The sequence below is a fragment of the Galeopterus variegatus genome, unplaced genomic scaffold (genome assembly GCF_000696425.1).
Source record: "Galeopterus variegatus unplaced genomic scaffold, G_variegatus-3.0.2 Scaffold1619, whole genome shotgun sequence".
NCBI lineage: Eukaryota > Metazoa > Chordata > Mammalia > Dermoptera > Cynocephalidae > Galeopterus > Galeopterus variegatus.
The window spans coordinates 229038-243920 of NW_007727730.1; the positions used below are offsets into that span (position 1 = coordinate 229038).

The following is a 14883-nucleotide window of genomic DNA, read 5'->3' on the forward strand; positions in this document are numbered from 1 at the left end:
TGGTTATTGTCTGTCTCCCTTGATAGGCTGTGAACTTCACCGAGGCAGGGAGGGGCCGCCTTGCTCACAGCTGTGTCCCTGGTTCGTAGAACAGCACCTGGCACATAGTAAGTGCTCAGTAAATGTTTACCTCTGGGGTGGACCTGGGTAAAGGGGTCGTGAGTCAGAGCAGGACTGGGGTAGGGGCTGGGGTGTCTGGAAAAGATAGGAACTGGGTCTTGGAGTCAACACTGGGCATTTGGGTCATGGAGCATGTTGGCCAAGGTACAGCCTTCTGTCCTAGGACATCAGACATGGCAGTATGGGGGACAGAATGGGCGGAATGGGGAGGATGAAGAGGGGGCAGGCATAGAGAGACAAGCTTGGCTGATTCCAATCCTCCTTTCAGTACACAGGGAGGGCTGCTAAGCAATCTGGATACCAGAGGTGGGGTTCTCCTCCCACCCAGCCCAAGATCCTGGTGCCCTGACCTCGTTTCCATTCGGAGCTGGAAGGTCTCCTCTCCCTTTTTATTCTCTGCAGAAAAAAGGCAGGAGTTTAGAGGCTGAGTAGCACAGTGGTTAAGCACACAGCCTCTGGAACCAGCTTCCTGGGTTCAAATCCTGATGCTGCTGTGCAACTTTGAGTGAATTGCTTAATCTCTCTGTTCTTCAGTTTCCTCATCTGTAAATAGGGATCATAATATTCCCAACCCAACAGCGTTGTTGTGAGATTAAATGAATTAGTCCAAGTAAATCATTTAACATAATGCCTGATCAGTGCTTTGTAACTTGTGTGTTGTTCTTCTCCCCCCTCTAGAATGTGGCTTCCAGAGAAGAAGGGATATTTTACTTATTCATGTCTATGTTCCCAGAGCCAAGAAATGACCTGGTAAGTAAGTCTCACTAAACATTTGTGGGATGACTGAACGAAGTAATAAATGTGGTTGGTGAATGACAGTTTGAAATAAAATAATAAAGAAGGGTTGGGCACTTGTGGGCCCAAGCTCACCTTCTGGCATGCTGTGGAGAGTCACATTCAGGTGGTACAGGTTGCAGGTGCCCTCATAGGATTCTAGGGACCTGTGGTATATGGTCAGGATCTGCTGGGGCAAGGGAGGGGGGTGTCAGAGCCTACCTTCACCCTGTCCCTTTCCTCCTCACCCCAGTCCTTGATTACCCAGGTCGCTGCCCATGTGGGGAATTCACTGGAAGATCTGCTACCCTCGATTCCTAGGTGCAGTGGCCAGAAGAGTCTAGACCAGCTCTGTGTCATAAAACTTTCTGCAGTGATAGAGATGGTCTCTATCTGCATTGTTCAATATGGCAGCCACTAGCCACATGTGGCTACTGAAATATGACTCATGAGACTGATAAACTGAATTTTTAATTTATCCTTTTTTTGGTGGTTTTTTTTTTTTTTTTTTTTTTTGGCAGTTGGCTTGTGTAGGGATCGAATCCTGGACCTCGGTGTTATCAGCACCATGCTCTAACCAACAAAGCTAACCAGCTAGTACAATTTTATTTACTTTTAACTTGTTTAAATTTAAATTTGGGGGAGAGGGGTTTAGGGAAAAATCGGTAAAGGGCCACAAAAAATGTTCACATTGTGTAATAATAAAATTTTAAAAAATACATAGGACTGGCCCGTGGCTCACTCGGGAGAGTGCGGTGCTGATAACACCAAGGCTGCGGGTTCAGATCCCTATATGGGGATGGCCGGTTTGCTCACTGGGTGAGTGTGGTGCTGACAACACCAAGCCAAGGCTTAAGATCCCCTTACCGGTCATCTTAACAAAAAAAAAAGTTAGAAAAACGAAATAAATTTGAACTTAACTAAGGCTTAAGGAGGGATACGTCTTGCCTAAAGTCACATAACAAAGGCAGAGATTCAGCCATGACTCCATTGCCTGAAACATGGTAACAGGCTGCCTTATGGTGAGTGAAACTGCTGTCCTCCTGGGCGATAGGGCACGGAGCTGGCTCATATTTTGGGGGAAGGGTGGAATTATCCTCTGGGCCTTGGAAGGCATCCTGGAGGGAGAGTCTTCCTTTCAGGGGACAAGGAAGGAGACACCTCCTCAGGGACCCAGGATGAGAGGGGCAGAGGGGTCCGAAGACCTCCCTGACTCTTGATTTAGAACAAGTGAAGGCCATTCTGAGCCTCCATTTTCCCACCTGTCCAATGGACTCTGTACCTATACCAACTTTCCAGGGTGTTTTTTTTTTTTTGTCTTTTTCCGTGTCCGGCAACGGATCGCAACCCTCAGTGTTGCCCCCGTACCGGACCGGGACCGGCAACGGGATCGCAGCCCTCGGTGTTGCTCCCGCACCTCACTCAGCCAGTGAGCGGGAACCGGTCTGTATGTGGGATCCGAACCCTCGGTGGGAGCACCGCCGCGCTTCCCAAGCGGCGAACTATAGCAGTGCGCCACCGGACCGGCCCCAGGGTGGTTTTGAGGTCCTTAGCCTGTCCCCAAGCAAACAGTAGTGCCCTAAATGATAGCTAAATTCATTTCTGATTTTGATCTTATCTTGGAGTCTAAGACTTGTCCCTACTCTTACCAACTAGGGAGGCCCTGGGCCCCAGGTAAAGATCTCAAGGGTTGTTCTGAATGTTTGTGTCCCCCCCAAATTTATATGTTGAAACCTAATCACGAATGTGATAAATATTAGGAAGTGGGGCCTCTGGGAGGTGATTAGGTCAGAGGGTGGAGACCTCATGAATGGGGTTCTCTTCTAAAAGAGACCCCAGAGAGCCACCTTGTCCTTCCCGCCATGCGAGGACACAGCAAGAAGCCTCCATCTATGGACCAGAAAACAAGCCCTCACCAGACACCAAATCTGCCACTGCCTTGATCTTGAAATTCCCAGCCTCCAGAACTGTGAAACAAACTTCTGTTGTTTATAAGCCACCCAGTTTGTGCTGTTCTGTTGTAGCAGCCTGAATGGATAAAGATAGTGAAATACCACACCTACCGAGATGGTACCTCTCCCAGTGCCACTGGCTTTGATCTCTAGGTCGTCCTGGGCAAAGAACTGAAGGGAAGGGAGAGAGGGATTTAAATGCAGGTCAACTACAATGGGGGTGGAAAGGAAGGCATGCACAGGCACTGGGGCCTCGGTTATTTCCCTAACTTGGGATCCGGTGATTCATTACCCACCTCTCCACATGCAGATGGTTTTGCTATTTCTTTTTGACAGAGCATTTGTGGTTTCTACCCTGTCACAGATCAACTAGAGCTGCTAACTCAGACTATGTCCCACTGTGCATCTCTCAAATCTGTTCACTTTGCAGCATCTACAGAATTTCCCATGCGTAAGGCCCCCACAAGACTCTTCTGATTGGCATTTGCCACCACTGAACATACTATATATTCTACTCACTCATATCTCTTTGTTGTCCATCTCCCCCATTAAAATGTAAAATTCTACAAGGGTACGGATTCTTTCTGTCTTGTTCCTGGCTGTATTCTCAGCACGAAGAAGAGTGCTAGGCACACAGTGAGTGCTCATTAAAGACGTGTCAAGTAACTGAAGCTTAAATGACACCTCCTTCATGGAGTAAGGTCATGGCAGTTACCTTACTCCCCACACCCAAGTAATTTCCTCCTTTACACATTTATTTCCCTTTCCCTGTGTTCAGAACGCTTAAAATGGAATATATCTAGTGTTTTTTGCTTCATTCTAGATTTTGCATTACACGAGGAAAGGGACGAATCTTTATAACGTATCCCCAACGCCCAGGAGAGTGATTAGCACGTAGAAGATGCTCAAGAAATGTTTGTGGAATTAATGAATCAATAAATTGACAGTATAGCGAAATTTCCAACGGTTATGAGATAATCATGTGGGGTGGGGAGCTTGGCTGGGGCATGGCTCTTGGTCTCATTCCCAGTGCCACCTCTGTGTGTACTTCCTGTCTGCCCCTCAGTGCCGCACCTTTGCTGACCGCTGCTGATAGGCGTTGTTCTGATCAATGAGCCACTCCACGTTCAAGGCTCTCTTGGGGGCACTTATCTGGACGCGGAGATCCTGGACGCCCTCGAACGGGACAGCTTTCTGGAAGCGGGCCAGAGCTTCTAGGGCCACCACCGTGGTCTGGGTATTGAGACGGTGGCTGCGGATCAGCACCAGAGACAGCGCCCCCAGGAGCCCGTGGGTCGACGCGTCAGCACCACGGACAGCGCCATCGGGTAGGGCCGGGCGAGTCAGGACTTCGGCTAGCGCCCCCCGCCCCCACCTCCTGAGGCCCCCGTCACCTGCGTGGACCCGAAGCCTCCTCCCAGCCCCCGCTTCTCCAGTAGCCACTTGGCGATGGCGTGCGTCTCACTGTGCCGACGCAGCTCCAACTTCTGCATCAGCGCATAGGCTGTGGCCTCAATGGTATACAGGGAGTTCACGTACTGTTCACCCACTGGCCAGTGGGTTTTGTCTAGAAGGGGGACACCCACTTTGTCACCGAGGGCTGGGTCCCTCTGCCTCAACCTACTCTATCCTGTATCATCTGGCCCAATTTTTTTCTTATCTGCCATTTTATTGAGCACTTACTTTGCGTGAAGCTCTTTGTTGAGAAAACGTGTGAACATTGCACCTTCAAAATTATCCTAGGAGACAGGACTCTAACTATTTAGAGGTGGGGAAATTTAGGTCCACAAAAGCTCCTCCAGATCCCTCCAGTCCCACTGCAAGCAAGTTTTTCTAACTCCATTTCCCTTGACTTGGGGAATGGAGAAGATGGGATGTGGACCTTTGGGGATGAGATAGGGCAGGCCTGGGGAGGCAGACCCCTCCCAGTAACCCACGGTTTATGACCTTCCCATCCTTGTACACCAAGCATTCTTTCCCACCCTAGGGTGTTTGCACGTGCCATTCCTTTTGCTTGGGATGTCCTTCGCCTTTTGCACAGGTGTGACTTTTCATCTTTCATCCCAGTCCTCCAGTCCTCTCCCCTTGCCGTCTCTCTCACCCACCTTGTATGGTATCATCTTAGTGCTTGTCTCAACTTGTAATTACATATTGATCTATTTGTCTTCTGCCTGCCTCTCCCAGGGACAGCGGGACCCTTGAGGGCAGGGACCATATCCGTCTTGCTCACCTTGGTCTCTCAGGGTCGAGCTCAAGAGCTGGCACACAGTAGGTGCCCAATAAACACTAAGTGATAAGATACACATTGCTGGATTTGAAATCATGTCCCCTCCCCTGCGACTGTAGTTAACACACAGTTGGTTAAGACATACCACACACCCACCTCGGCTGGCAAAGTTGTCCAGGCGGTCATTGGCTTGGGAGCTGTTGGCGAGGGCCAGTGCATAGGAGACTATGGCTATGGCAAAGGTCGTCTGGATGTTGGGGAGTTTTCTCTCCAGGAAGCCACGGGCTCTCTCGATGCTGGTAATCAAATTCTAGAGGGTCGGAGAAAGGAGGCCAGAGGGAGGTGATCAGAGGAAAAGAGTCTGGGAGTAGAAGAGAGGGATCCGGACGGAGTTGAGGGAGGAGAGCTCCCCACGTGCAGAGTCTGGAGCACCCTGCAGAGCCTGTCTTCCTCTCTGGGGTCCTACCGGCATTGTCGGGCTGCACAGCTCCGTTCCCTCATGCAGGGCGATCAGGACAAGAGCTGTGAGGGATATGTCCGCCTCGGAGCCCCGGTAGCCACCCTGTGGATGCAGAGCCACACCTGTTATCCCCTCAGCATCTTGGGGATGCCTTTCCCAACCTCTTCAACCTGAGCTTGAGAAGTTCCCAGGTGCCCATCTCTGGCCTGGATGATGCTGGAGGTGGGATGGGGAGAGAGAGAAGAAACCATCTTGGGATTTGCTTGTGTGGGGTCTGCCTTACAACAAAAGTCACCAGCCCCAAAGGTTAATCTCTCTGCACTATTTTAGAGCATCCTTGTAGCAGCCCCATTGTAATGATGAGGAAACGTAGTCAGAGAGGTAAAGCCACCCCACTGTTATTAAGTGGCCCACTCAGGTTTGAAACTCCTCTTTAATCTCCCAGCTTCCACCCTCAATGCCTGTACTGAATTGAAGAGTGTCCTCCCAAAATTCATGCTCTCCTGAAACCTCAGAATGGGAACTTATTTGGAAATGTTTTTGCAGATGTAATTAGTTAATTTCAGAAGAGGTCATACTTGATTCGGGTGAGCCCTAAATACAATGACTGGTGTCCTTATAAGAAGAAGAGGCACAGGGAGATGAAGCCATGTGAAGGGACACAGAAGGACTCAGCCATGGACGCAGAGGTTAGAGTGACACAACCACAAGCCAAGGATCACCGGTCACCACTAGAAGCAGGAAGAGGTAAAAAGAATCCTTCTCGAGAGCCTTTGGAGGGACTATGGCTCTGCCAACACCTTGATTTTGGACTTCTAACCTCCAGGTTTGTGAGAGAATAAATGTCAGTGTTTGAAAGATATTTCTAGAGGCTGGTGTGGAGGAACTCTTGGTAGGCATGGGTGCACCATCTGGGGGACAGGGAGGACTCAGTCCCAGAGGGATGACGGCCAGAACTGGCCACTGCTTGATGTTGGAGTGAGAAGGAGACCAGACCCCAAATGTGCCCAGCCTCACCCACATTGTAACAGAGCACAGAGTGGTCCAGACCACGGAAATGTGATCCTCAGCACTGAGCCTCGGCTCTTCCCTGTTCTCATTCTACTGGAGAACAGATCAGGGGCCTGAAATCCCCTGATGAGTGCACAGACACCTGAGTTTTTTTGGAATGACTCAGACAAGGGGGCAGCAAGCACCTGCATGGACCCCATGACCACAGGGCCCTTCTCCAAGAAGTGCCCATCCTCCGCCTGCATCTGGGTGATCCAGTTGGCAATGGCACAGAGAGAGGGTGGGTCGATCATGCTGATTGTCATCGTGGGGTAGGCCAGGGCGAAGACCCGAAACACATAGCTCGTGAGCCTGTTGGGAGAGAGAGTGACAACTGGGAACAGCACAAGAGGGCTCTGGGGTGGGGCATCTACATTCCAGGGTAGTCTACACCGTGAAGCACATTGCTTCAGCCCGGCCCCACCCCCATTTGCTGTTTTCCAGGTCTGCCGGCATGGAATGCCACCGGCCCACCCCAAAACCCCATAGCGTGGATGTCCCTGGGTCATCACGTCTCAGGCTGGCCCCTCGGGCTTCCAGAGCGTAGGTGGCAGGAGTGACAGGGTCATCCTTACCAGGTGCTTCCTGGACTTCCTTTGGAGGTGTGATAGGTGCCGTCTGCACTCCGGTGTGTCAACATCTGTGTGTAACCTGGGGAAATGGATGGAGCAGGGCTTTCAGGGAGGTTGGTGTTTGGGTGTGGCCTGTGGAGGGGGTCAGTTATCAGGAACAAGCTGGGAGGGGGGCAGGGTATGAGTGTGACTTGGGGGTGCATCCCTCTTAGATGTAATCTGTAGGAGGAGACCCACTGTCCAGGTGTTTTAAGAAGGCTTCAGGGCCCAGGTGTAAATGAGGGTCATGGCCCAGGTGTGACTGCGGGGGACCCAGGGTGTAATTGTATCTGGCTGGAAGTAACCTGGAAAACCACCACCTTGGGGACTCTGGGGAAGAGTGTGCCTGGGAGTTGCTGCTTGGGGGGATCATGGAAGGGTTGCCATCCAAGTGTAAACCAGGAAAAGAGACAACCCAAGAGGCTCTACCTGCGAACTTTCTTGGGGATTATTTCTTGGTTGTGAAGTTGGGGCATCAGTGTGTCTGTGTCACCTGGGAGTGTAATCTTGGAAGGGCACCTCTCAGAAATCCTCTCTGAGCATTGCCACTTGGGTACTACCTAAAGGTTATCTGGGGGTTTACTATTTGGGTGTGACATTGGAGGCGACAGTGTCTCAGTCCTACCTGGGTGGTTACTGTTTGAAAGAAACTGAATGGAGAGTTGGTGGCCGAGTGTAGTCTGGGAGAGGAGTCAGCATCTGAATTGACTTGGGGGGTCTCTGTCAGGGTATTACTGGGGTTGCCCATCTCTGGTTGTTACCTGGGAGGCTTGTTCATAACCCGGGGAGGTGTTGGCATTCAGATGTAACTGGGAGGAAGCCTCCTGGGATTATTTTCAGGTTTAGTGCTTGAGTGTCCCCTGAGGTTACCTGGGGATGTAGCTCAGGAAGTGGCACCGAGGGAGCGTGGCCTGGGACAGTGTCTGGGTATAGCATCACCTGGAGGGTCACTGCTTAGGGGACCAGGGAGTCTGTTATATTGCACCAGGGTGAAGGAGTCATCTAGGGGTAGCAGTTTGGGGGGCTACCTGGTGGAATTGGTATTATGTTGCAGTCTGGGAGAGGAGTCACAGTTTGGGTGTGGTTGTCTGAGGGTAGCCCAGCCACTCTCCCAGAGAGACCCAGACATTCTCATCAAGGTTCACGAAGGGTCCCGCTCTCACCTCTGACAATATTCTTCATCACCTGGTCCCTGTGCTCCACCCCGACCTTGCCCCACTGGCCGGTGGCATCCAAATAGCGGGTCAGGATAACCACCGGGGCCAGGGAGCTCAGTGTCTGCTCGGGGCAGCCCGTTGGGACTCGCAGCAGTCGCTGGGTTTCTCCAGGTGTCAAGCTGCCCAAGAGAGTCTCCCCAAGGATGTCACCTATAGCGGGCGAGTGGAGCCACCTTGGGAAGTGGCCCAAGCTACCATGGCCCCCCGATAAGCCCACATGGCCACTCCCAGCCCCTCCAGCCTGTGTGACTAGTCTGGCCCTGGAGGAGCTAGCTCTGGTCCTCCCTATCTTCCCATACCCACCACCCCACCAGGAGCCACCTCTGTCCAGGCACCTTGGATGCTGACAAACACTTCAGCCTGTGTGTCAGGCACCTTGTTCAAAAAGTCCTGTCTTTGCACCAGCTCCATCTGGGTCTGACCTGAGCAGGCACAAACTTCTGTGACAAACGGGCTCTGGGGCTGGGAAGGTCAGGGTGTGCAGAGCCCAGGAGGAACTTGGAGAGCCCACCTGGCCAGACACCCTCATTTCAGCCCCTCCTTCCTCCCTGTCATGGCCCCAGGTTCCTACACACCACCTGCAGATCCCACAAACCTTGGGGGTTCAGGAGGATGCTATGGGACATTCGCTGTATCTGACCCCCAGCCTGAGGGATGAGAAAAGGGAGAAAGTTAGAAACAACAACAATTGTAAAAATGACAATCATAATGACAAGTAAGGGGAAGCATTGCTTAGCTTTTAAGAGCACAGACTCTGGAGCCCAAATATCTGGGTTCAAATCCCAGCTCTTCTGCTTCCTCGCTGTGTGTCCTTGTGAAAATGACTTAACCCCTCTCTGCCTCTGAGGAATAATATAGTCCCTACCTCATAGTGTTGTTCTGAAGGCTCAATGAGTTAATATTCTCAAAGCACTTATATCTTAAGTGCTGAACATGTGTTTGTCAAGTAAACAAAATATTGTGGACGGGTGGTATGCTGGTTGTGGGTAATTTTCAGTTTTCTAATGAGTCATGGGCATGATGATTATCCCACCCCATAAATGATGAAATGGGGGATCAGAGAAGTTAAGTAAGTTGCCCAAGGTCACACAGCAGAGACAAGATTTGAATCTAGGCCAGATTCCGAAGTTCCAGAGTGGGGACTTTGTGACCCCCTCAAGCCCAGCCCACTGACTGAACCTTCCAATCCATTCTCTCACACCTCATTCCCACCTGGGAGGCCCATCTGTTGATCCTGGGCCCACCTGCCCCTCCCATGATCAACAGCCTGGGACCCAGAAGAAGCTGCGCTGTTTGCACTAGCAGCAAGGGGGTGGGGGTGCTCTTTACCCGGACCAAGAGTGTCTTCTTCACGTGGTCCTGGGCCCCATAACCCACAGCCTTGACCTCCACATCCACTTTTCCTATCTCTAGAGGGAGAAGCACAAAAGGCACCATCTTGGAGGAGATGGGGGGCACGACCACCACCTGGCGGGATGGGGCCCCCGGCTTCGATGCGCTGCACAGTGGCTCTTTGTGGGGAAACTCCACTCGGACCTAGGGCAGGAAGGGCAGGTTCTGATGCATGAGGTGGCCCAGAACCCTAGGGCCTTTGTCCCTTTTCCACCCCTGCCCTGAGATTGCCTGTGTAGGTGACAGCACAGCAGAGTGGTTGAGATCACAGACCCTGCCTGGGTCAGAGCCACCTCTGCCACTTACATGCTATGTGACCTCAGGCAAGCTCTTTAACCTCTCTGTACCTAAGCATCCTCATTTCTAAACCAAGAACAATAATAGTACCCATCTGATGGGATTACTGTAAAGTTTGAATAAGAAAATGTCTAGAAGCTTTCCAAGAGGTCCACCACTTCACTGACCCATTGCAGTAATGGATACACTCCATTCCCTTTTACAAAACACATTGACAGATGTTTGGGCAGAGACAGGGAGGATGAGGGCTTAGGGCTTCACCTTGACCTGGCGATCCCTGAAATTATACAGCACGGCTTGGATCTGGATTTGCTCATTCCTGACCACGGAGGAAGGCAACTTAAGGTCCACAAAGAAGGATTTCATAACTGTCAACTCAAAGGGGTCTGAGATGCAGAGACCTAGGGCCGGGGGAGCACATTGGGTTTAAGCAGACCCCCCAAGAGGGGGGCTGGGTAGGCCCACCACTCTCCCATCCCCTCAGCACAGGGCTTGTTGGGGTCACCTTTTCCAGTCTTGAGGCTGACAGCTACAAATTGCCACGTGGTGATGGAATCTGGCACGTTCACAGAGATGGGGTAGTGGGAGATGCTGCTGGAAGTGGGGGGACATCACTGAGTCTGTGCTGCCTGGACAGACCTCTGGGTTGGGGGGGCACTGTCTAGGGGTATGGTAGCTATTGGGTGTTGTTGGGTCACCATAGAGGGTCATCATTTTGTGAGACCCCCTGGGATCTCTATCCCCATCTAGGTGGGTTCTATTTTGGGTCTGTCCTGAGGGCTCAATGTCAGCACTGGGATTATTTCGTGTTCAGCACCCGCGAAGATTGGAAGGGCTGGGGACCAGATGCCGGCATGGGGGTTGTGGCCCTACCCCGATTCACTTTTCGGCAGAGTAAACTTCTTCCAGAGCCAACTCTCGGGGAACCAGGTCCGGACGGGCATGTCATCCAGGAAGATGTCGTCAAAGTCTTCATCTTCATCCGCTGCAGGGAGTGGAGGTAGGGTGGGATCTCCTTTATGTCTCTCTTGTGGCCCACCAGACTCCTCAGTGGGACCTTCCCCCCAGGCCCCCCGTGGCACTACATACCCCTAAGTGGAGCTCCCCACCCCATATCTCCTGTGGTGGCCCTCTCACATGTCCCCAGAAGCAGCTGCTCCTCCCGGGCCTCCCGAGTCAAGGCCTCAGACAGATGGCAGCAGTTCAGGAAAGCAGTCACACAGGTTGGACCGTAGCGGACATGCTGGGTCCTCTCCTCACACGACAGCCCCACTGGGCTCTCCCGGAGCCCAGCCTCACAGCACCTCCGCTCCAGCTCTGTCTTAAACTTGTTCACTGTGGGCCAGAGTCAGAGGGAGAGGAGGGCTTGGGCAGGACCTAAAAAGCTGGGACTCATCCACCTTAATGCCATGTACAACTGGCCTCTATTTAGCCATGACTGTGGCAGATGCTGTGCCTCACTCCTTGCCTGTATGTTCTCCCTGAAGCTTCACATTGAACCCACATGGTGAGTTCAGATGAGGAAGCTGAGCTACAGAGAGGTAAATCCACTTGCCCCAGGTTACACAGCTCCCAAGCGGCAGAGCTGGGACTAGAATCCACACTTCTAATACTATCCAGTGCTACCTCCCATATTCCTCTGACTCCAGGCTTAGAGTCTCTTCTTCTGGCTCATACCCTGGCCTTGGGGATGGCAGGTTTGCTAGATATTGTCCATTGGCACTCAGCACTCATTTCTCCTTTCATCTGCATTTCCTCCTGTATCAACAGAGGCTAGACATCTAACAACTACATTGCCCAGACCCCTTACTGCTAAGGCTCAGGACGGGATTAGCTCCAACGACCGAGATGTTCTTGTGTTAATATTTGGAAAATAGAAGATAAACAAATGATTTTTTCCTGTAGCAGTAGTAGCTGATTGGTGAGCTCCAGTCAATGTGTGTTTTTGTAACAGGCACAATTTTGTGTTCCATTATCTACCTACCAGCCTCATGAGAGATACTGGCAGCAGATTCCTGAGGTTTCATGGATAATAAAAACTGAAGTGGGGAGATTTCGAGTCCCAGCAAGCAGCCTTCCAACTTCCACTCCTACAGCACTTCTGATGATTTTGTGAGCACCAAACTCCCACTGTTAAATTTCTTCCTGCTTGAATACCTACAGTGGTTTTGGTTTCCTATTCTAAGCCCTGATGAATACAGCACATTGGGGAGTCAGGAGGGGCATAACCAGCTTTAGCTCAAACCTGCATTCCTCTTTGTCTCCAGCCTCTTCAGGGAGCGGCGGTGTCGGTTGGGAGGGGGACTCTGAGGACAGTGCCAGTCTGTGTGTCAGAGGGAAGGATGAGAAGATGTTTGTCAAGATCATTTTCAACATCCTTGATGATATCTGTCGGATGCTTACTGTATGCCCATTGCCTTAAATGCATAACTTCATTTCATCCCACAGGCTCCTCATATTCAAGATTTTCTACTTAAAAACTGTGCATTCATTAGCAAGTCACTTAAATTCTGTGGATATTTATTTCCTCAGTTATATAAAATGGGTATAATGAATAAGATCACATATATAAAAGTACTTAGCATAGAGTCCAGCATGTCATAAATAGAAACTGTTATTAACATTACTATTTATAGCTGAAAGAAGACACTCTTAGTTCCCCCCATATCCATTCTATTCTCTCATCTGTGGCAACTAAAGCTCTATCTTTTATATAAGTACTGCACGCTAACTGATTGTGCTACTGGAGCTCCAAACCTCTATCTTTTACATACCACTCAGAATAAAGACTATATTTCCCAGCCTCCCTTCCAATTAGGTGGGGCCATGTGACTCAGTTCTGGTCAATGAGATGTGAAATAAGTGTACTCCTCTTTTCTTTTCCCTTCATCCTACTGCCTGGCATGAGATTATCATGAAGTACCACCGTGCAATAATGCAGAAAAACAAGCTAGAAGAACCCCGAGACCCAGGATAACCTCTGGATTGTTACTGAGAGAGAAACAAACTTCTACCTTGTTTAATTTGTATCTGATACACATGCCAAACCTACATCTGAACTGACACACGGTGAGCTACTTCTATTACTATCCCTATTTTATGGACAAATAAATTGAGACAGAGTGAAAATGTGACTGGCCCATGGTAAGTGGCAGTGTCTGGATTTTAAACCATGTCTGTTTGACACCAAACTCCACTAGGCAATACTGCTTATTCTTGCCTTCCTCCTGCTTCCCTGCCTGTACCTGAGCTTGCCAGGCTGTCCATCCCTGTGCTGATCTTCAGGTCCAATCCAGCATCCTTGAACACAGCAAGTCTATCTTTTCCACTGCCTGCTGTGCAGCCAGTGTCATGTTTCTCCACCACATCCCAGACCTGGAGGTCAAGAGAGAAACCTAGATTTGGGACCTATCTAACCCCTCCAGGGAAAGAGCAATGGTACACTGGAATCACAGGTTCAAATAGTAATTCTCACGTCATCTCCTGTTTATTGAGCTTTTACCACCTTCCAGTTACTATACTGTGTACTGTCTCCTTGTATACTCACAGACATTGATGTTGCCCTTTCTATAGCTGAACAAGCTGAGACTCCAGCTAGAATACCTAGGCAACCTCTTGACCCAAAGCTCATATGCTCTCACCTTCTTCTGAGTGAGCTTGTGTTTGCTGTTCAAGACATAGACAGCCTTGTCCACAGCCACCAGCCCCACTGTGGCCCCTGCATCACCTGTAACCTTTAGGTCCACTTGGCTGTTGGGCTCCAAAGGTTGGTTGAATCCATCATTCTTCAAGCCAACCTTCAGCTGAACCAAGAAAAAGAGAGATGTCAGAAAAGGGGGATCATAGCCACCCAACTCCACTTTCAAGTTCATGCTCCTTACTGCTCTGGTGGAGCAGCTGGGAACTCCACCAGGTCAATCCCAATTCTGCATATTTATTTGCTTGCATCTTTTCTACCCCCTGTGTTGAGCTCTTAAGGCCACATCTTCATCTCTCCTGTCTCCCAGACTGGGAACCCCTGAACTTGTGCAGACCCTTTCTATACCTTTATGATGGTGATGTGCAGCTACAAGGAGTTTGGCTCACCGTTCCCATGCATCTGTCAATTACATCAATCCATATGGAATCAGCCACCAGCTCAGGGTCCCGGTTCACTCCCCTGGGCAGTAAATAAAAGGCCAGAATGCGGAAGGAGGGCAGCATCTCTGAAGTCACATCAATAATGGTTGATGTATAGACACTCCCTAGGCTTTTTGATTGATGTTTGGCACTCACAATCTGGCCCTTACTCAGGACCTTGGAGACAAAGGAGGCCAAGAATGAGAGGAGAAGGGCATCCTTTCCCTGAGGCTGTCCCAGTCCACAGTGGGAGACCATAGTACTCTTGCTTCAGCTTCTTGGTCTGAGCCCACCCCAGATTGTCCCCACCTTCACACCTTTGTTCATGTTTCCTCCAACCCAGCAAGCCAAGGTTGTTCCAGGGAAAGAACTCCTTGGCTCAGGCCCTGGTCCTAGCCCCTCACCAGGATAGTGAAATGAGTGATCTTGTTTTTGGTTGAGGGGTTTCGATGCCTTGTGTTGAGGCTCAGTTGTATGTTGCTGCCAACATCTGTGCCCAATGTCTTTACTTCGATGTGCAGAAAATTCCCTGACCCATCCTGAGTCAAATATGGCCAAGCTGTCATATTGGCTGACGCCTGTTCTTCTGGCCTGAGAGACTCATCAGTTTTTACCTGGGGAGGGTGATGGGAAAGTAAGCCCCAATACTTCCAGCTCATACAGC

At 50.5% G+C, this 14883-nt stretch overlaps 1 protein-coding gene across 1 annotated transcript; it reads right to left on the reverse strand.

Annotated features, from left to right (window-relative positions):
- Positions 1-224: 224 nt before the first annotated feature.
- On the reverse strand, positions 225-11044 carry LOC103594767 (putative protein C3P1). The gene is made up of 16 exons (XM_008578028.1): positions 10974-11044; positions 10606-10691; positions 10362-10501; positions 9879-9947; positions 9007-9058; positions 8747-8833; positions 7159-7234; positions 6730-6895; positions 5540-5635; positions 5077-5383; positions 4241-4413; positions 3921-4079; positions 2958-3017; positions 991-1084; positions 471-516; positions 225-279 (listed from the first exon to the last, which is right to left on the reverse strand). Exons 1-16 carry the CDS (start codon positions 11042-11044, stop codon positions 225-227), a joined length of 1737 nt encoding a protein of 578 aa, XP_008576250.1.
- Between the last annotated feature and the right edge of the window lie 3839 nt (positions 11045-14883).